This window comes from Cottoperca gobio, chromosome 14 (genome assembly GCF_900634415.1).
Source record: "Cottoperca gobio chromosome 14, fCotGob3.1, whole genome shotgun sequence".
NCBI classification, from domain to species: Eukaryota; Metazoa; Chordata; class Actinopteri; order Perciformes; family Bovichtidae; genus Cottoperca; species Cottoperca gobio.
In genome coordinates, this window is record NC_041368.1 from 3,401,844 (window position 1) to 3,425,291 (window position 23,448).

General features: G+C 40.0%; 1 protein-coding gene across 3 annotated transcripts; it reads right to left on the reverse strand.

The window, feature by feature from the left end:
* Positions 1-635: 635 nt before the first annotated feature.
* gdpd5a (glycerophosphodiester phosphodiesterase domain containing 5a) lies at positions 636-23,135 on the reverse strand. 3 transcript variants are annotated; one of them, XM_029447379.1, is made up of 16 exons: positions 22,864-23,135; positions 17,460-17,621; positions 12,612-12,715; positions 12,255-12,348; positions 12,106-12,165; positions 11,930-12,028; positions 10,373-10,466; positions 8,879-9,024; positions 7,000-7,082; positions 6,671-6,821; positions 5,809-6,039; positions 5,244-5,389; positions 3,833-3,980; positions 3,382-3,464; positions 2,219-2,331; positions 636-1,901 (listed from the first exon to the last, which is right to left on the reverse strand). In XM_029447379.1, exons 2-16 carry the CDS (start codon positions 17,574-17,576, stop codon positions 1,810-1,812), a joined length of 1,761 nt encoding a protein of 586 aa, XP_029303239.1. In that variant the 5' UTR covers positions 17,577-17,621; positions 22,864-23,135; the 3' UTR covers positions 636-1,809. The 3 variants fall into 3 exon arrangements, with proteins under 3 accessions (XP_029303239.1, XP_029303240.1, XP_029303238.1); XM_029447380.1 differs by having other exon boundaries at positions 1,765-1,901; positions 5,818-6,039; XM_029447378.1 differs by having other exon boundaries at positions 1,765-1,901; positions 22,859-23,135.
* Positions 23,136-23,448: the final 313 nt, after the last annotated feature.

Consider the following 23,448-nt stretch of genomic DNA (forward strand, 5'->3'; position numbering starts at 1 on the left):
ACCCTGTATTCGGCATCAACCTTTCTTTTTTTTAGCACGAGCGGACATTTTTGAGGGGTAAGGTAAGGTCGTCTTGTGACCTGATTGTGACAACGATTTTGAGGGCTAGCCGGCCAGCATCACTTGTAGCTGTTGACTTGTTAAGTGCTTATAAGCACTAAACATAAGATATCCTTTACAGCTAAGGCTGATGGTAGTGTTGTTACTTCCGATAATCACAAGTTATGACAATTCATCCTGAAGAGAACATAAATGTTTGTACCAAATAGCAAACCACCCAATAGTTGTCAAAACATTCCACTCAAACGTACATGTCAACCTCATGGTGGCTCTAGAGGATCACAAAAATCACCATAAATCTGTGTACAAAGAAATCTGATCCATCCAGTAGATTATTTGATAGATAGGACCATCAGACTGGCACTGAGCCGGCCACAGAGCCACACTAGGAGTTCTGGTTAGAAATTCACAGTCATTTTTAAAGTCTTAACCAGCCTACTAAGCTTGCTGGTAGAAGGCATTGAAAACAAAAGCAAGTGTTAAAGTACCTCCACTTTCTCTATTGAAAGAGAATCCAAGATGTTTTCCCCCATTTTTAGTATTTACTTTTAGATTTATTTGTTACAAATCTCACAAAATACAAATTGCACATTCTTCAAAGAGAAAATATCACCTTTATTGTACAGTCGACATGTCTGCCGCTAGTAGCTGTAACTTGAAGTTTGTACCCCCTATTATTAAATTAAAAAACAAAAAATGATTCTACACTCTTCTACCAGTTCATTAATTTAACAAAAAGGCAGCCATGTGAAAGGTGTAATAGCTAATAGGACTATAAAGTAAATCAATCATGACAGAAAAGAGGCAGAAGAAAAGATTAGAACATTTTCCACAATATACCCTCAAACCCCCCAAAACTACTAATCTCATCTCACACTTAAAAGAGAACATCAGTCATAATGATTATAAATGAAAACAGAAAATACACAGCTGATATGTCCAAATCATAAAAAAAAACAACAACTCATATTTACATCAGTTTATAATACAGAGCACTACACGGTCAATTTCCTCTGATATAAAACAACAGGGAAGTACATGACATGGAAAAATACGACATTACAGCCTTTATTAGCTCAAATATAACTTTTAAGAAGCTCATTCAAGCAAACTGACTGAACACGTTTTTTTTCTCATGGTAATCAAATGTGTTTGTGGCCCGATCACCACACACATCATCAATATTATCTGGAAGTAATGTTGAATGAGTGGAAGTCATGTTTCTACATTCAAATGTGATATAATGTTGTTTCCCCTGGTCAACCGATTGAGTTCAGGAGGAAACAGCATCTGACTCGTCATGAGAAATTGCTTTGGTCAGCTGACCCCTTTACTGATGACAACATCATGTGTTCCTGTAAAGATACACATTTAATACAATGAAAGTAAGAAAATGACTTCTTACAGCAACTTTAAAGGTAAATGGTGAACTATGTTTGAGAAATGTGGCTACAACTGGCAGTCTTAAGCAGTATTAAGGAAAAAGATACGTACAAAATTATATTACATACATACATATATTACATATAACTTAAGCAAGTGAATAATGTGGTACTTTAAAAACTCATGAATCATTAGGCCAAATAGACTTTAATTGTCTATATTTTAGACAAGATTTGGTGTCCATGCTGTCTTCTGGGGTCAGTTCACTAATAGATCAGTTTCTCTGCTCCTTTTTCTTCTGTAAATAACGTTCAGTCAGTAAAGCTCTGAAATCAAACTAACATCCGATTGGCCAGTGTGTTTAGTTCAGGGACTGAGGCCTCCATGAGAGTATGTGGCATAACCGTTCTCAGGATACAGACAAAGCTCCTCTGTACTGCTCAGCCCATTGTTGAGTTCTGAAAAAGATGACAGACAAATCGTTAACGATGCTATAGTGTCTTTAATGAACACATTCAACATATGTTGTAAAGAACATGTATATCATGGTACTTTGACTTTCCAATGTGTTCTACAATTCTTAGTTTCGGCGATGGAATGATTGAAACTCATATTTCTTTGTCACAAAAAACATTCCTGCATTTTGGTTCTTTTATTATAGGTCTTCTGGAAATATGTTATTTGGCATGGCCTTTTCATTTCTTGTGAGTGATTATGATTGACGTCTCGGAGGCCATGTGACTATTTTCAGGTGTGAGTGTATTCAAAGCGGCACCTGAGAATATGAGCTTCTCCTTCATGATGTTGACGTCCCGACTGGTCCGACGCGCCACAACGCTCAGCATGATCTGTTCTGGGTTATAGTTCTGCATCCCGCTCATCCTCCACCTGCGACAGCACACACAGATACAAAACATTACAAGCATGTGGAGGCAATGAGTCCAACTGTGTCATTAAAACCATACAACCAAACAAGCCAGTCTGGGATCATATACAAGTATACATTCAATTATTATAATATATTTTGATGGTAAACAAGCACAGTGACACAAAGGAAGCCTTGGGGTGTCAGACGGAAAATGCACAAGAAGGACAGACGAGCAACCAGAAACAAAGGCCAAGGCAGTCGCAGCAGATACCTGATCATATGATAGCTGACAGATGCCAGGGGGCAGCGCAGGAAGGTTGCATGCAGATCAGGCAGAGCACAGGACAAAGTACAAATGTTAAAGGGGAAAGAGAGAAAAGAGAGGACAAAGACAAAAGACACTAGGAACAAAGAGGAACAATAGAACAATGGCTCAGGTCCAATCAGTCTCAGCGGCTGGTGTTAACACGGTGCAGCCACAGAATTCACACAACACCACTATATACCAATATATATGTATATTTCCTGATCATATTTGAGTGAAGACATACTTGAGTTATAAAATCGATAATGAGCTAAAGAAAAACATAACATTTGCTGTATTTCTACAGCATTAAGCCTAACTGTGACCACTAAAGAAGATGAAATGTTAAATTGTATTAACAACAATTCAAGAAGTCTTTTGGAAATGTAGGTGAACCGACCCTTTACAGACCTATGGACTGTTGTGACTAATGCAACCAAAGAATACTAATTTATCTTTGTTTTATGTGAATCCATGTTACAGTCCTAAAGTCCTTTTTTGTAATCATCTTGGGACCCTTAAGATTAATCTTGTCCCCCCCTGGTTAGCAGCCAAGTAAATGATGTATCACGAACAGCGTACCATAATGTAAATATATGTTTAATGTTCGTCCTCTAAACTAAATGCAATGATGCATGAAAACAAATAAACGCTTTGATATCATTTTTATGCATTTTCTTCTGCTTATGCATGAAAGGTGTGTGAGTGCTGTTGTCAATGTACATCTGTGACATTCAACATGATCACAGAAGAAACTCTTACTTACTTCTGAAAACAGAAAATCCCTACGACTACGGCAAGGGAGACCAGATCTGAAGTGATCCAGATGAAGTTGTAAGCGCTGTGACTCTGCAAAAGAAAGAAAGGAAAGTAGTTTCCAGTCAACGCCACTGGAGGTCACCATTAACATGCAGGTCTCCTGAAGCTTACACAAGACGCAGTCTAGCCGACTATACAGCTACTTTTTAGTTCAGATCTGAGCTCTTGTCTCAACCTGCCTCAGACTCTTTCCCAGGGTCCTGTTGTTCACTAACGCCATGCTGAGCTAAAGTCAGAATTCTCTGCGTCCTTGCCCTCGGGTCTTGCTGGGCCCTCGTCAGTCTCTGTCCTCTCTCCTGCTGTCCTCTCGTCTCGCTGTGTGACCTTGTCTGTGTGTGTGTGTGTGTGTGTGTGTGTGTGTGATGTCAGATGAGAGACATGAGAGGAGAGCTGTTTACCATGAGCCAGATGGGGTAAGGCACCTTTCGGAGGACTTGGGGGGCATCAGAGGACACAGAAGGCACCCCGCTACACCACAGAATGGAGTAGAGCCACGGTTCATTCACTGGGTAGACAGTCACACTCACATTATTGGCCAGATACTCCCTGGGGAAAGGAAAAATGTATGTCAACACTGAGAAAAAGCTCCTTTCCCTTTCACTGCTTAGCTCCTTATACTTGCAGCACAGAACATATTGTCACTTTAAATGTTTTGTGTATCAGGCACTGTGAAACATACAACCTACAGTATTTCATCTAAAGATGCTATACAGTTCCTGATGAAGGCAAAGCATGTATCATAACAGTGAATTACACTGTTGAGATGATCCCTGTCCTCATGTAAATACAGGTAGGCTGGTTATGCATTTTAACATCAACAGCACTGCATTATTGTTTCTTTGGAAGTAGATCACCAACATCATTTGAATGAAGTCCTGATGATACGTTGTGGTGTCATTTGCAGAAATGTCAATCAAATTTGATCAAACCACAACTGCACAGTCCTGTTGAAGTGGATTAGCTGTGTCTTTGACTGTTAAACTCTTAATAAATATGAACTGTTTTGTGCACAAATGTTTTTATAAATGTATTAGTATAGAGAGGTACTTTAAAAGATTTAGCATTGCACTCTTATAGCTTGATTCATGATGGACGAATGATACAAAAAGGACAAAAAATAGAACCTGAGATATTAAACCTAGCGCTCAAATTGCCCATAATTCAACTCAGCCACAGACAGTCCAGTTGGAGATTTGTGTGTGTGATGATAGCACCGGCTAATGTAGCCTGGAGCCTGCAGCAGAGATGAGCAGCGGGCTACAGAGGTCTCACTTCTGACTGACCCCACACTACTTTGCAAACTTGTAGTCTTCAGCCCCAACCGATGCTGACTAAGTGTCACTTGAGGACATTTATCAGAGTTCACGCAGCTCCCTCTAAAGACACTAAAGGCTTTATACTTTCACTTATGCAGTAATCCCCAAAACCTGGAAACAGATTCATGTCTAAAATCGGCAGAGCTTCCCTTTAATATCAGATGTCTTTGGAGGAGACTTGACTTCAAATTGTTCCTGTAATGTTAACCTCCTTACTGTTTCCACAGCCACTCAGCCACTCAGCCACTCAGCCACTCAGCCAGCTACAGCCCAAGTCAATGGGTCGAACATGGAGCACATTTGACATCAGTCCAGATATTTAACCAAGTTGTAGTAAAGTTATACTTTAATTTTCTAAAATGTAAGAATGAGTCCGAACGTCACCAGAATAGTCCTTCACTTGTTTTTTCTACTTCTTTTTTCGGAAAGCTCCCTCGTGTCTCCCTCTTCTGAGCACTTTCCTTGTTGCCTAGCAGAAGATGCTTGCTCTTACCGTATGTCTTTGGGGCTGGCCTTGCTGTAGTGGAGGGTCAGGCTTGTTATTCCCCTCTGCCTTATCACTTCCACTGACAGCTTCTCATTTGCGGTCTGCTGTAGCCCTCGTACCCTCCCCCTGTCCGTGTCAGGGGTCCACGTCACCTGGCACAAACACATATGAAATGGACAGACCCTGGTCAGAAGGAATGCTTCATATACAGAGATGTTACACTTTTATGGTTAAGGGGCAACTTGTAGATTTTAAGATATTACTTTGATATACAGTAATTACTTTCTGGCCTTTTTAATGCATCATACAACTCATTCCTTTTTTGGTTGGAATAGATTTTTCTTTTGGGCTTTTGCTTGCAGCAGTTTGCAACGGTTTTCAACTGAAAGAACTGTTTTGTGCCAAAAAGCAATCCTGTAAATGTCCCACGGTATTCCGACAATTGGTACACTATAGGACAACACCAGCTGCCAATCGGAGTGACAGTTGTTTATGTATCATGATTTACTGGGGTTACAGTGCTACAAGCAACACCTTTTAGTAATCAAACGATAATTGTGGAGAGACCTACAGTCCTCACCCTCTTCTGGGAAATCCCAGCTTTCTGCACAGCCCACAGCGTGTCCATAAACCAGCTCCGGTGGCGCGGGTGCTCTGGTGGAGGCTTGCGGACATTGAGCAATGCAGAGCAGTTGGCCCTGGCTGACAGACGCAGCATTTCTACCAGACTGCACACCGTCTGGTTGCCTATTCTGGTCTGGTCCCTCGCTGTCAGAGTTTCTACTGTCCAGTAGGGGTCACTCTGGAAGCAGAGGAAAGCACAGAGGCAGACACAGAGATGTAACATACACTTTGTTCTTCTGTAGGACGGTGAATACCACCTGAAGGACAATTAGCATATGCTATATTAAGTACACGCAGCTAATTTGTGCTTCGTTTCGTCTTTTGGATTTGGAGTTGTATATTGTATATATCTTTCTGTCTTTGCATTCTATTCTACTGAAAAAAATTATAAAAATCAAAGTATCCGAACATCCACGCAGTTTGTTGTCTAAAGAACGAGTCTGCATCTTCAAAATCAACTAGTTCACTGCAATTATAAACCATAACCTAAAGATAAAAGCCAGTGGAAAATCTTATTCATTTATATGCCACTTCTAACATGTTGTAGGTTTCACTACATTTTAAATTCTACTACATATTTCTTCAATCACTAACTACAATTTAACAACTATAAAAAAAGATATTGTCCTACACAAATTGCATAATTCCTCCAGGACGGCCTCAAAACTAAAACATTTTAAATCCCTAAAGGACTCTTTGTAGTAACAGAATATAGTGAATGATGTGGTGCCCTCAGAGGGGAATCTGCATAAACAAATCATACAAATCAAACAAATCAATGTGAGTTGAGGTGAAGTGGATTTCAGTACCTTTAAAAACCACTGGCCTGCGTTTAGAGAGCGAATATCTGTCCAGTTAAAGAAAGAGGCATCCTCATACTGTCTGGCTGGGAAGACCTTACCAACGTCTGTGGTTCGTCTCAACGTGCGGTCTCGCAAAAGGAAAGGAACCCCATCCACACTGGAAGAGACAAAATGGTCCGAAAATGTTGTACTTTAGAACTTCCTTCCTAGAATGATATAGTGTATACGTTTCTAATTCTCAACTGTAGGATCTATACGTGGAACTTCAGAGCACACTACATTTATGAAATATAATTAACTAGGGATTATAATGTTATTAATGTGTGCTTACTTACCTGATAGTGACGTCAGCCTCCAGGGAGCTGGCTCCGTGCTGCAGAGCTCTGTTAAAGGACAGAATGGTGTGTTCTGGGGCCAGCTAGAGCAGAGAGGAGACTACTGTCAGTCACTGTGTGTAGAACACACACATCAAGGGGAAGAATTATAAAAGAACATTTAATAATAAAAGCATGACTTATTGAAAACATTGTGGGAAATGTTTAAAAGTAAAACCAGGTACAGTGCTTAGTTATAGAATGCATATAAACACACCACACGTGGTTTATTTATTTCAATTCTTTATGGAAAATGCTACTTTTTTCTAAATGTATTTAGTCAGGATACAAACTTCTGAAATGCAATTCCTACATATTTGGTCAAAAGATCTGACTTTTTGACATCTGTTTTACAATATAAAAAAATTAATAATTCTCACGCACGCTCACTCATAATATCCTGCTGTCTTTGTCTGGGGCTGTCTATGGTGATATCAGCTGTTCTCATCAGCTGGTCACATCTATCTATTAGCTGGACTCCATGGGGGGGTTTATGTTGCTGTCGCTCAGGGCAGACGCCCCTCTATTACAAATCTCCCCCGTAGAGGCTAAGCACCAAAGACTTTCTGTCAAGACCTTATTATCACACATGCTCTGTTATAACACTTATCTTTACTTCATTCACTTCTCTCTACTGATTTAAATGTATTGTTTCCGTGAAAACAGCAGGAAGAAATTACAAAACAGAGAGAGAAACAAGCTAAGGCTAACAGTTAACTAGTCAACTAAAGCAAGAGAGCAATAGGCTACCAAGATAGCCATGGCTAGCATTTGCTCAAACTAAAACTACATTTACTTCTCTAGTTGTTTTTTATTGATGAACCAACATCTTGGTTAGATTGTTTCTTATTTAACATGACTAATCTTATCATTTTGGAGCCAAAACAGCTAATCTCCTGCCTTAGCAGAGTAGCAGTGGCTGCTGTCTCAGCTCCTGACTGTGATGGAAATCCTGAGATTTGCTAAGGTTAAGCTAACTTTTAATCACACATTTAGGTATCAAATTGTGAATTGATATTACTTTCAATATAAATACTAAGAGTAGACAGAGACAGATTGTATTCCTGTGAAATATGAATAAGCTAATAAATAAGGTTAATTTTCTGCTGCAAACTTTAAGCTTAAAGAACACATTGTTTAGATGCTGCATTATCCATTTGTATTCTGTAAAAACCTTTTTCTGAACTTTACTGCTTCAGTTTGCTTTCTGCTTTGTAAAGCAGAATATATTACAATACTAATCCCAATAGACAGGCAGGAAAAACAAAAGCGCTCTGATGTCTAATGAATTAATCTCCATATTTCTCACGCTTTTAATGATATTCAGCTTCATTCTATCATCTGTTTATAGCTGGAGGTGATTGTATCCAAATCTATACAATCTTTATGTTGACTTTATGTGACAGAGTAATAATTCAAGTGTGTGTTTGCGTGGGCATGTGTGTACGTACGTGCATGCGTGCGTGCATGAGTGCGTGCGTGTGCCTTAAGAGGGCATGAACACACAGCTCTGAACATCACTGTACATTTGTTTATAGCTAGTCATCTGGAACAGTATTTGCTCCCCGAGCTGTGAAATGGCAGTTCAGTGTGTTGTTGCCTCTCATGCTCACTGAGCCTGAAAGCAGGAAGTCTATGTACTGTAGCTGGATACCAATCTGCTGTGTCAAATATGGTGCTGATTCAGAGTCATGCACACATTCGATCTATTTACTTAGGAACATAATAAATATAAACTGATCCATCAGCAAACTCTAAACATATTAAAAAGGTAACACGTTCTCCGCACACAAGAATAAACTGGATCAGACAGCGAAGTCTGGAAAAAGCACCAACTCACCATAGGAGCTCCCCGTCGACCAATGATGTCGGGTCGAGGTCTGAGGTTGTGGCGGTCCATGATGCAGGGGCAGGTGAATGTGAGCGGTGCCAAATAGAGAGCCAGGAGGATAATGATGTATATCAGCAACACCATCACCTGGAAATCTAAGAGGGAGGTGTAAGGGGCTTTTAAGGCTCTTTATTCATCTCCAGCTAATCTCATCTACTCCATATGACAAGAAATGTTTTGCTTTGTCTGTGATGGTTAGTAGAATTGGTAATCTGTTTGGAGTACCAGAGGGCCCTCCTCACGAATATAACATCATTCTACACCAGTGTTTCTCAAACCTTTTCAGACCAAGGATCACTTAACCAATAAAAGAACACTCACGGACCACCTAACTCCCCAAATATCCAAAAACAATAGGCCTGCTTACAAATCCAACAATATATTACAAATGACAGCCTAACAATGACAGCTTTATGTGACCTTCTCTATATCGCTCGTTCACACATTAAATCAACAATACAAATACAATTCTACAAGCATTTCGTTCACATGCGGTGAATTTGACACATCATATGAAACGTAGACTACATTTATTACTGAGTTTATGTCCGTAAAGAGAACTCACCCACAGCAAGATCGTTTGCTTCTGAGAGATACGCAAAATGCAAACTGTGAGGGTTTGTCATGTGTTTCTTAAATTCATCACGTTTTCTCTCAAAATATCCTCAAGGTTTCTCAAAGTAATCCTTGGGTTTACTCTCAAAATGTTGTTTGAGTTTGGCGGGTTCCATAGCCTCGTTCACCAACGACTCGTAGCACAAAACACAATGTGGATTGGGATCCTCTTCATCTCCAGTCCAAAGAAAATCCAAATTTGATGTAGTCGCTGTGATATTTCCTCTTCACTTTAGTGCTGGACTTTTCGCGTTCAAGCCGAGTTTCACAGCTTTCAGCCAGCTGGTGGTTGGACGGCGAACCGCTCTCCTGGGACTCAGTAACACAAAACCACTTGTTGTCGCTGCGGCTGAACCACTTGTAGCAGCTGAATCACCTGCATCAGGACGATGCACCTTCACTGTCGCGTCAGATCTTTGATTTAATTTTCTTTTAACTGACCCTGTCTACAGCCATCCATCCATCTTGTCAGGTGACCACGGCTCAAAATGACCGCGCAGATCATTTATGACGTAAGATCGTAAAACGAACCTACGTGGCTACGCTACATCTATACTACACTCTAGTCTATACTAGTCATTTTTAAACAGTTTGAGAAACACTTTAAACTTATAATATATTAATTTCAAATGTGACATTTTACCAATATACTCACGGACCACCAGTGGTCCGCGGACCACTCTTTCAGAAAGACTGTTCTACATGATAGCAGCTTGAAATGGTGTGGAAAGCTTTAATCATGATACCATCTTAAAAATAATCTTCTCCAGAGCCAAATAAATCTAAATCCGGAATGAGCTCGGGTGATGACAGGGAGTCAACACTTACTGGATCTCTCTCTGCGCACCACATATCCCGCTACCAACCAGCTGATAGCTGTGACTGTTACGAGGGCTCCAAGGTGCAGGAAAGGGGCTGTTGACTGGTAAGAAAACACACATAGAACACTGGTGTTAATTGGTGGTTAATTATTAGAGAGAGGACACACAGTAGAGGTCATCATGGTTCTACCACGGTTTTTTAAATCACTGGGGCCCGAGGTTGGGTGCCGTTCTATTACCGAGTTCCGGCTCCTTTTAACATTATGTGTAATAACCGAGTGGATGTGAGCAGACCCGGCCAAATGAACAATGCTAACGTTAGCAGCTGTGACAACGAGCAATCAAAGTTGAAGTTGTCTTTATTATGCTAGATGCTAGATGCAAGACGCAAGTCGGGTTTATCGCAACAGTCGCTGTTTCAATCAGCAACAAAGCAATAACAGGAAACCTGGAGCAACCTTCTGAACAAGGCTGGATTCTATGCTTCATGGCCAGTCACAGGGGAGACGACGTTACACAAAGACACAAAGTGTACTTTTGATAACTTGTAGTTAAACTTGTTAATAGCAATGAGCTGTGAAATCGGTGCTAATCGGGTCTGTGTCTTCAGACGGCCGGGTTCGGATCCGGCATTTCTCGGGTCTACATGGGTCCCAGCTTTAAAATAACGGACGGTCCTGTTTGGGTCTGGGTCATACATTTCTGGGTCTTTGGGTTCGGCAACAAATGTTTGGACCCATGGAGACCTCTACAACAGAATACAACTTTGAGGACATGAAGATCATGAATACATATGTCAGAGCTTGTTCTAAATGTGTTACAGGAGAAATAGAGTGATACAGATTGTGTCTGTCCCTTTAAACAAAGAACTACCACAGCCATCTTCAAACTCATCCTTCATGTTGAACTACACACCTGTAATTTTGTGACTGCATCTCTCCAGACAGGCAGACACTCACACACACACACACACACACACACACACACACACACACACACACACACACACACACACACACACACACGCACACACAACACTATAAAAGTCACTCACTATGTTGTGGTTTTAAAAGGTGTTATGTGCGGGATTAATTCTTGGCGGAGACTAGCTGTTGCTTCATAATTAATGGACAGATATGAGAGTGGTATCTCATCCAACTTCTGGCAACAAAGCAACAAATAGTATTTCCCAAATTGTCAAACTTAGACAAGTAAGTAAATTATAATTAACAATGACAAGTGAACCTGGGAAGAATTTAATTACCAAAAAAAAACTAATATCATCCAAACGTTAGCACCTCAAGCACATTTTTTTGTACTGTTTTGCAACAGATATATCCCACTGTCCCGCTTTAAATCCATCAATGAAAGGGTTAATTGATGCTCCTTTATAGTAACTGCCATCAAGTTCAATCAATTCAATTGCAATTTGTTACACCTCCTTTTAACTGTCACTATGATATACTCTATGTCATTGCAGAACTAAACAGGTAAAACACAAAAGCAAAATAAAACACGCAGTGAGCTTATTGCACATGTCATAGCATTCTGATTCTAGACCAACCTGCAGTGATACAAGCAGGATGTCCCACTCATCTCCCCATATGTCATCAACAGAGATGACACCAGAGATGGTGGTGAGCAACGTAGCCAACACTCCAATCTGTCGAGGGAGATCTTATTACAAAAATGTGTGTGGAGCAAATCCATAGCAAAGATGTAAGATGTAAATCACAGCACCTTGTGAACCCAGTAGAGGTTGAGCTGCTGGCCCAAGGATACATGGAAAAGTGCTAAGATCTGAAAAAGAAGCCAGATTGAGTCAGTTATATCGCAACCTTGCAGTAAGCACGTTTTCTAACATCCAGAGGATTGAAAAAGACTGTTACCATTAAGAATGTGATGTAGCTGAATCCTACGGTGGTGGATGCGAGGATGGGGATCGTCTCATCGCTCCATTCTCCAGAGCGGTTGTATACTGACCTGCAGTGTGAACAGTTAAGGTCTGATTGATCAATGCTGATGGTAAAACGAATACTTGACAATCAGGAGAACTTTGCCTTGACTATGCAGCCTGGTAACAACAACAATCCCCTATACAATAGCATTAGTTCTCCATACATTTTCAAAATGTACATGTGGTAAGGTCAGCACCCTGCTTTTCATAACCTCATCTGAACTAGTTCCATCCTCAAATATACTGCTCACAAACTGCTTATAGTCACATAGTGGGATAACTGACTCACCAGTTAAAGTCGTTGAAATCATTTTGAGCCACCAACCAAAAGTAGGCCCAAAAGAGAAGCAGAAGGAAAGAACTGCACAAGATGATGAACCATGCACACTCCCACTGTGAAGGAAAGCACAAGAAACAGTTTCCAAATGTTACACTATTTCATACATATTGTACATATATGAAGAGATTGTTCTGCACTACTCGCAACAAACAGCCAACAGATAAAGTCAGCGACTAGCTGGTGAACACAGTGGAGCCTTTAGCTGTTAAAGAGGCTGATCTTTTCTTCAGGGCTGTGTGGAGACTAAAAGCAGAGCTACAGGGGAGAGAAGACTGGATTTACATTAGGAATGCTAATGCTGTTCTCAAACTAGAGTTTGCTAACATGTTTTCCATATCAACTTTTTAGGGTGAAAATATGTCAGTGTGGTATTTACAGCAAGTGGCCACATATAGTAATACGGCTTTAGGGTTTTTTATAATTATTCTTTTACAACATTTAGAAGGGTGGAGAATAACTTTGAGTGTAGGACAATAAACTTAAATGTTGCACTCATTAGTATTTCTATTAAAATGTTATACTCAGTAATGTCAGACCCATGTACAATAGTTAAAGTTTTTTCTTGAATTAATCATTATGAAGTAAATGTTGATTGCACAATGTAATGGCTTTTGAATAATGACACCATCAGCGTTTAGCTTGGTTCACTATTAGCCTGTAATTCTGTCTACCACTGTACGATCCCCCAGGAAAATGAAGGCTCACTTTATGGCACAAAGGAAGTGTGTTAACCGAAACAGGAAGAGGATAGTGCTTTTGTAGCTATCACTAGGTAGTGGAAATGGCACGCTGTAGAACATGTGGAGTAAATGTGGAAACTCTACCCAACAAAAGAAAAGAAAGCCCCGTTGATGGAGAAGGCAAAGAAGAAGAAGAAGAAGAAGAAGAAGAAGAAGAAGAAGAAGAAGAAGAAGAAGAAGAAGAAGAAGAAGAAGAAGAAGAGGGAGTGATTAAAAGAAATGTGTTAAAACAAGAGTGGACCCTTCCCTTGATGGAGAGAGCTCCAACCCCACATTCAGATGGCATTATTCCTACTAGATCATAAGTAACAATAGAACAGAAGAGAAAAATCAGAAAGATATATGGTTGTCTTTGTGACGGCGGTGCCAACAATAATATCACTTTGAAGCGCTCGTGAGGGGGAAGTTGAGAAGCTGTCTGTGAAGGGGTTAAGTTCTCAGCCTCTTGTAATTAAAGAATAAACATGACTATATTGACTGATTTGAAAGGATCTTAGGTGATATGTATATAATGTTATATGAACTTTATTATGGTGTCTTTGCACTGCACTTGCCAGAGATCACTTTTTCCCTTGGATGTTGTCTTGTTGTTGGTTTGAGATGCTGTTGGTTGAGCTCTTCATGGCGACTATCATTCCACAGGTTAACAACCCACTTCTACTATTATCTCAAAACGATCAGCTAATGATGACTTCCTGTAATTCCTGCATGCCATTACAAGGAAATAGCCAAAACCAGATGTACCAATAGCATATGTATAAGTGTTATTACTTATACATGTTTCTCATTACCAGATGTATATCCCGTGTGCAGTCTTCTGGCTTGACGTGAGGAACAAAGAGGAGAGATTGTGCAGCACTCAAGGACTCTTCCCTTCAGTAGTGAACATGATTACGAGCTAATGCCATGTGAGAGGAGGTGTAAAGTATGATAGGCCAACAGATGATGTTGAGCATTGATCAGCTTTGCACCACACCAGGCCTGGACTCAGCATTTCCAGCAGCATATGTAAGAGGCTGTGAGATAATTAGATGTGTTTGCAGGTAAAGAGCAAATGGCTGCACAAACGAAGCAGTTGAGTCTAAAAGTTGAACTTTTAGCCAGGAATGAAGAGGACATGGATATGCATCAGGGAATGTCGTCTAGTAACAACATGGCAGTAGAGGTGCACCAGTGGCTGATTTGAATTGGTATAGCAGCTCCCTGGAGGCAGCCAGTCACCTTGTCAATAGTCTCACGTTTATGATTCCGCTCTGGTTAATAGATTGGGGGGGTTTGTTTTGTTTTCTGTATCCTGGTTTCCTGGCCTTGTAATGAAGGGAAACAATTGAACATGTCTGTAAAATAAATGGTAGTTCACAGTATCTCTAAAAAAGTAAGTCAATGTAACATTCCCTGACATACCCTCAAATTCCCAGAGAAATTTACCAAATTCCATATTTTTTAATTTTTAAATGTTAATTTCTCCTCTTGAATAATATAATTCAACCATTGATTATATTAGTGGTTCATTTGGGAATTAAGAGTTACATGAAAGTTATATGTTGCATGCTGCATCTTAAAAATGAGTAATGTGTTCCAGGACAGAAAGAAACGGAGACATTGAGGTTTTGATATATGAAACCAGCCAATAAATGATTCATGGTAAGGTGACACATAATAGATTTTTAACCTGTATATATTCATTTTTTAGACCACTTGAGTGCTGCACAATAAACTATAAACACAACATTGACATTTTATCACCTTTTAAAGTTGATGTGGCAAACACGTTGGCACAGAGCAGACACAGAGTTTAGCGTTCATTTGGAGTCCTGTTAAATGTCCAGCTAAATGTTCCACTTGCTTCACCAGCTAGTCCCTAACTTTGTTTGTCTGTCACTTGGTCCTGGACAGGCAGAGGTTCATCAGAGCTTTTTCACTGAAAACAGCTGCCTCTGGTGTCTGGAAACAAGGTCGATTAGAGCCAGGAGAGAGAACCAAAATAGTAAAGCCAAAAGTATGAGCTGAAAGATGCTAAGACGCTCAGTAGAGCTGAGGGTCAGCTGTTTGCTGATAATTCTCTGAGGAGTGTGTCACTACGAGGGACCTCATCACAATACACGCAGTCACTTGATTCAGAGTATAACCAAACACATTAATGGATGCAGCTTTAAATGGTCCTGCCCACATTCTGTATAACACCCTCCATTTTCTTTGAGTAACTGTGCGATGTTGTTGTGGACCACAATCATCAGAGTACTGATGATGTTTAAGAGAACTTACTAATAAAGATCTGTCCTTAATAATACAGTCACACATCGCTGCACGTGTTGCTAAGCTCTCTGCTTATGTGCTAGCTTTGTGTGTGACTACATAAAGCTTTGTAAATAGAGACAGAGAGGGGAAAGAGGCAGCTGTGTGCTTGAATGTTTCCTCCTGGTCAGCACATCATCAGTGCCCGCCTCACACATTCAGTAAATGGACTAATTTACTGCAGAGCCCTGGCTCTTTGTGATGAAGAAGACATCCAGCAGCAGTAGCTGCGGCTGCCCAGTGGCTATCCAACACAGCTGGGTGTCTGACTCTGCTTCACACATTCAAACTGTTTACTTTATTGTGAGGATCATTTCCCCAGTTACTAGGGCCTGGTCAAGAAGTCACTCAGGAATTCAGTAAAAATGTCAACGTCTAATGCATTAGTTTTGGAATAACCAACCATCTAATTAAAAATATCAATTCTAAATGTTCTAATTCCTAAAATACCTAAAGATTTACTAAATTAAGTCTCAAACGGATGAAGCTAAAAATCAATTAGATACCTTACAAATGTGTAGAGAGATAAACACATGTTAGGATATAATCAGTTTTTAGTGTTTAAAATGTTCTTAACATTTTAATGAACACTTGTTATGATGAAAAACATGATGTAATGGACAGGCTTATTTTTATATATATATAGTATATACAATACAAGGCATGCTCCCTAAAAGACTAAGGGACAATTCAGGGTAGAGCAGGAGCCTGTCATGCATAATCAAAGTGACTGAATGTACGTTGCAACTTTAAGTTTTGTGTTGTTTACAAAGAACCACAAAATGGTAAATAGTTCATTTATTCCTGAGGTGCGATCAGGTGTCAGCAGGATTGTGTTGTCTCATTAGCTGCCTCTGTCTTGCTCTGCTGCACAATATGTACAGTAAGCTAATGGCCACACACACTTTACCCACTCTACTTTCTTTACATGCATCTACAGCATAAGACTAGTATACATGGAACTAGAGATAAGAAAACCTGTTTATACTGGTATTAAGCTTTATCATACAATCAATTATATATGTATGCACACTCTTTTTACATGAAGTAAATCACGTTTATCTTTATAACCTATAAGACTCATGCATACAATACTGTTGTAGCTCTCCTGAGATCTGATGACGGAGTTGTAAGCTACAACAGAGCTAGCATTTAGCAGATGCACTGTAAATACTATGGCTTAAGCACCTATGATTAACTTTATAACTACTGTTATATACTACATCTACTACAGCTGAAGTGTAATAAGCAGTTGAACTACTTTATGGCTTAAGTTAAGGCTCGGCCTGAGTTGGTGCAGCACCTGGGTTTGAGGTGGGGGGATGGAGCCACTACCAACGTGATGTTTAACGTTTGAGACCTTCGGCTTCTTTTGTGAAACGAAAAGGGTTTTGTAGAAAAACATTTTCACCATTCTCAAAGTAAGGTATCGAAAAACAGTATTGTATTGGTGCCCAATAGTAGCACTAGTACTTTAAAAAGATAACCAGCTTTAATCAAAGATATACGATCATCCATCTGCAACAACTTGCATCTACATACAATAATAATAACAACAACAACAATAATAACAACAACAACAACAACAACAACAATAATAATAATAATAATAATAATACTACAGTAGTAGTAGTATACAGTAAGGTTGCGTATAGAAAGTTATTGCTATGTTTTTATTGGCATACCAAACAAGTCATATATATATAATTGTGTATAGTTATTATCATGATATCCATACTTAATGGTCAATGATCACTCTTACCCTAGAGCTGTCGTCTTGGGAACGCTGGTAGCGTTTCCAGCGGCAACCATAGATGCCAGTGACAAAGGACACAAAGAGCTGCTTCTCATAGACCTGTAAGGGTTGGTGTTTCACCATGCTCCTGCAGCCAGTCTGTTAACATCCCACACAGGACTGGGAACCCTGAAGAAGACCACAGTGTTATTAAACACAACACAAATTAGCTCATTCTTTGTACATACAATTATATATTTCATCAACAGGTCACGTCATGTTGCTGAGGTGTATTTTCACTAAACACCGTGAATATGTTGACAGTCATGGGCCTTGTTTGGAGTAACAACACCTGGGGGGTCCGGGACAGACATAATAATATGGTATATGCTTTACAGTCACCGAGGCAATCTTTACCTATCTAAGGATGTGTGACTGTAGTTGGCAGCATCTGTCTATGGGTAAGACCTGATCCTTTCACAATAAGAGCATCAGTAAAGTCAGATGGAGTCAGTGTGTTGTTCTCAAACTCTGCTGCGTCAGAGAAAAGCTTGTTGCCTTGGTGGCAGGTACAAATGTCTTTCAGGATTCGGACAACTCTATTCATCCCAAGAAGGGCAACTCACTTGAAGATTTCTCCAGTCCATACACGACTTCAAAACTCACAGGCAAGGAATATGTCCGAGGCAACAGATCAACATACATGAACCAACATAAGAGAACGAGCGGCAGTAAAAAATAAAAAGCCATCTTACTTTAGCTCATATAAATAACTAAGTAGAATGTAACAACATTTACAAATAATACACACACACACACATTTATATATATATATATGTATCTATATATACATAGATATGCACATACATACACACAAAACATGGTGGGTTACAAAGAATTCACTCAGAGACTTCACTTAAGATGACTAACTCTTGGCCCAGAAGATGCTGTGCCTTGTCTCTTTTTTCAGAGACTCCATTTCTTTTTTTTTTTGCATTCTCAGACCCTTTCTGTTTGGAGTAGCTCATATACATTGCATGTGTGTAGCTCATGTAACCTACAGTGTGTGGTATGTACATAGTGTCTAAACATAAACCTGGTTACTGGGGACAAAGCATGTGGCCTTTACGGCCTTTCTGTATATAAAACCTTTGTGCCCTGGGTGAGTGACAGTTCCTAAGATAATGTTGACTTTCAAAGTACAATTATCTTTTGGTTTCTTTTAGCGACATGGCTCTATGGATGTCAATGCCATTCCACAACTTTAGTCCAGACTTAAATGCCTCAATGAGTATCAAATGGATTTCTAAAAGAAACTGTACATGCATGGTCCTCAGAGGATGAATCCTACTGACTGGTGCCATCATGAAATTGACATTTTTGGTTCTAATTTGAATATCTTGACAACTACTGGATGGATTGCTGTGCAATTTCCTACAGATACACTAGCACCACCTACAAACAAAGTTTCAAGTTGTCCAGTACTTTGGTTTATAACCAAATACTTGCAAATACCCATCGGTGTCAGGTCAATTTCAATGAGAACATTGCTTTTTCTGTACAGCCCATATGAGTGCAGAGGGCTTGGTGGGGCATCCTCACACTAACAGAGCCATTTGGTGCTGTGGCCTCCACTGTAACCCCCATCATGACCATAGTTAACGGCCTGGCTCGATTCACAAGATGATTCATAGAGAAACAAGACATGATACCACAGCCATGAAGCAGCTCTGTGAGGCTGCACTGAGGCTCGGAGGGCTTTGAGCTAAATGTGCTAAGATGCTAAGCACATGCTAAGATGGTAAATGGACCTGCATTTATATAGCGCCTTTCTAGTCTTCCGACCACACTACATGCACACACGCACACGCACACACACGCACACACACACACACACACACACACACACACACAGATTGGAATGTCATTATTTCCGCACATATTTTATCATAAAGTATTTGTCAAATATAAAATTTAAACCTGATGATGTCACTTGATAAAAAGTCCATGAGGTTGCTGTTTGATTGTAAATATTTCTGCACCAACCAGCTAAAATGCTAGCAATAAATGGGCAATGTAAAAAAGTTTGAAGATGTATAAAGGTGATGAAATAACAGATACTGCTCTCGGTATCAGCAGCCAGAGCTTTCTCATTCATACAGTATTTTGTGTATTACTACGAGATCATTTAAAAACTGAGAACGTTACATAAGACATGATATGATATTCTTATCTCCAGTTGGTCAGTGTTGGACATTTTGCCAGGAAATGTTCAAGAAAAACTACCGATCATTCAAAGTCCTTCCAGAATGGTGAGCTGGTGCTTCACTGCACCCCTCACTTACACTTACTGTCTCTGTTTACTGTCTGACAGAAACAGCTCAAAGTACTTGAAAACATTTAAAAGATTAATAAAATATAATTCAACTGCATGCTATCTGGTTCACTGTCTATGTACTTCATAATTACATGAAAATACAATGCCTACAGTTGGGTATTACTGTATGTGTCCAACTGTACAGCACTTGAGCTGTGTTTCCTATTCAGGATAACTGTGAACGTCTGTTTAGGATTCACTGCTAACCTTAATCTGTACAACAATCTTGCAAAGGGGGAAATTGTTTCGCCTCCACCTTGCTGATCTGCATCCTTTCACTGTTGACTGGTTATTACATGGGAACTCCCAGGCCCGAGGGAGCCTTCTATCAGATTCTGAGGAGTTGGCAGATTCCCAGCATTCAGATCCTGACCCCAACCTCACACAAGGGCCACCTGGAGCTGAAATCACAGGGGCCTTATTCCAGCCAGGTTGGTCAATTGTCTCATATCGTCCCCGAGCTGTGGTCATCATCATGAGGGAAACTACGCCCAGTAAGGAAGAGACACTTCACTCCTGTATGGCTGCTTGATTTTAAGCTTCTTTGAGTGAACTGAAAATAACTCCACATAAATGATGTCTGGTGCAGGAGCTTATGTATTCAGTAAAGGGATGCAATTATGAAGTTTGTCCTGCCGTATACACACTTCCTGGATACTGATTCGGTAACTAATGTGGATTACAGGGAAAAGTTTATTCAAGTGTTGGTAACACCATCATTAATAAATGCTAAACTGATAGTTCATTCAACTTTAGTTAATTTACTGTTAATACACAATTAAATGCTTATTAATAATGCCATGATTTATGTTTTTTATTGGTTTGTTGTAATACGAAATAATTTGTTTATAAATGGTATATTGTATCATAGCTGAAAAGAGACATCGTGATGATATTAGTAAACTCTATTGACAGTTTATTGTTGCAAATATTTACCTGCTTGTTATATATGAATAATGATCATTATTACAAAGTGTTTGTGTCTGACATCAGGGTTAATCATGTACTCTCATGTTTTTGATGGACACGAAATATGATAAGATCCAAGCAAAGGTGCAGCTGTATAGAAGAATGACACTAGATATTCCTGGATCCAGGACTTCCATCAACACTTGACAGAAAACATGAGTCTGCTAATAAAAATGTATTTATCATAAACTGCTTTTCCTTTGAAATAATGTCTTAGTTCTGTTTACAGTCAAACCACTGAGACACTCTGAGTGAACTATGTGTGTTTTATTCAACTGGCATTCACCTGATGAAAATATGCACCATTAGTATTATACTACTTGCTTTCTTTGTCACAAGTTCTATATGGTTTATGAAAAGTGCAACAGTACACAGGCTGTAAGGAGTCAGCAGTGTTAGCTGATTGACTTACAGAAGCAGGAACTGTACTGCTGATTAGACTCGGGTGTAATGTGCTGTTCATTTTTTTATGTATTTTTCTATTCTTTATTTTAGCTTCTGTTAGTGCAGTGTAATTATAATTATTATTTGTCTTTAGCAGACCAGAGCGACTTACAGTGAACTAACTACTACAGGGACAGTCCCCCTGGAAACACAGGGGGCCACTAGACCACCACAACAATCTCTCCTCTGTTTCAGGACAAGCCTAAGAACTGAGAGCTCACCCAGGTTCACTTGTTCACCTGTTCACCTGTTCACCTACAACACAGCTCTCTGTTGTGGGATTTCAGCTGGCTTCAGATCAGTTCCCTGTCATAAACCTGAGAGGACTTTACTCTCCTCACCTCCCTGCCAGCTTCCAGAAGGAACCTGGTGACGGTCAGCACGCCTCCCAGGCTGCAGGCACCTCGCTGTGTCAAAGTTGTCATTGGAATTAGATTTATGTGCTCATTGAATGATAATACAATAATCCATTAAGTCTCAGCCAACCAATTGCCACAGAGCCTCTGCCATATGGGTCTATTATTAGCGTTTTATCTCAGTCACTGTCGCCTCTTTCCAGGCTTCCATCGTTCACTCCCTCATGAAATGTATATATTCATGCATTAATAGTATCTTTAATTTTTCAGTGGATTTATCCAAGAATAGAGTTTCCATTAGTGTCACTAGTTCATTACCCAGGAGGAGTATGAGGGCACAGACTGGAAACAAAAGCTACTGTTGAAGCCACTGGCTTTATTTCAGTAAATGCGGATATCTTCCAGATCCCTGAGCTAACCTGCATCGATCATCTGGTCATAAAACATGAGCTCCTGCTTGTTAAAGTGAGACCCTGTTGTCCTGCCCTGCACACCATCAGCCAAGCAGCACCTGCCAGTTCTGAAGCAACTTCTGATGTATTAAATGTGATTTAAGTCTGACAGATGCAGCATGTGGCCCTGCAGGGAAGCACACATACAGATGACAATTGGAAGTCAGATATGTCTTCTGCTAACCAGATTTGAGAGGACAACAGGACAGACTAATGTGATTACAGCTTGATTTACTTTGTGAAGATGGTGACATCACCATATGGTTGTCAAGGACTTGACAACTGGATTATATGCAGTATAAAAGGATTAGTTCAAATGTTCAGTACTAGTTTAATAAACCAAAGAAACCTGTGTTTAACATGTTAGAAGTTTCATGCATGTTAGAACATGGAGTCAAAATAATCCAGTTCAGTGTGTATTCATGTTACTTATTGTTGTGAACTTCCAAACATTGACATTGCTTCTCTGTGTCTGTACCAAAGTCATTTACACTGCACTCAGTTCTGCAGCAGACTGAAGCTGCACAGTAAACCAAAGCAGTTCACTTATTTCACAACTGTCAATCAAGCATCACGCAGGAGAACACGTGGGGTCTAATGATCTGTTGCGTCCTTTCTTATCTCCATCATGTAAACTCGGGGTGGACACGGCAATAATGCACAGAGGGGTTTAAAGACCTGATTGAAAAAAAGATGTCTGAATGCATTTACACTTCTAAAAACTCTTCATTGAGGACAGACCGCTCAACTCCAAACCAGAAACTGATGACAAGTGTCAATCGCTCAGATTATATGTGGATAATCCGATAAAGTGCGCACAACACGTACCTTACCTCCACGACTGCCTTTTTGTCCCGCACAGTGTTGAAAACGTCAGAAACTCTCGATTAATCGGTTATTCCCATGGATGCGACATCATGTCGTCTATTCACAGTTTGACTTTATGGATTCATACAAGTCTTCAAAGTAACTTTCAGCGGCCGTGCGAGGCAGACCCACGGCACACATCAGCCTGTGGCGCACGAGAGGCTGGAGGTGAGTTTTAATAACTCTCAGGGTAGTTTGTCCTTGAATAGAGACGGACCCTCAGTGTTCACACAACACTTCAGAGCTGTAATCCGTCCGACACGGAGTGGGTGGAGCTGTGGAGCACACTGCAAAAAATACTCCATCTAAGCAGCCTGTGCACACCGACCACAGGACTCACTGAAGGCTACTTTTTATAGTGTGCATGATATCAGTGTCACAGGTAAATGGACCTGAGTAGCAATACTGCAGTTTTACTACTGGTGGACAGGGAGGAGGAATGTTGATTTATCAGTCCTCAAAAAACATTTTTAGTGTCACTTCTAGTTTAGTGCCATGTGTTCTCATTAATGATTTATAACTGATCGATAAAGCGTTAGTAAATGTTTCAC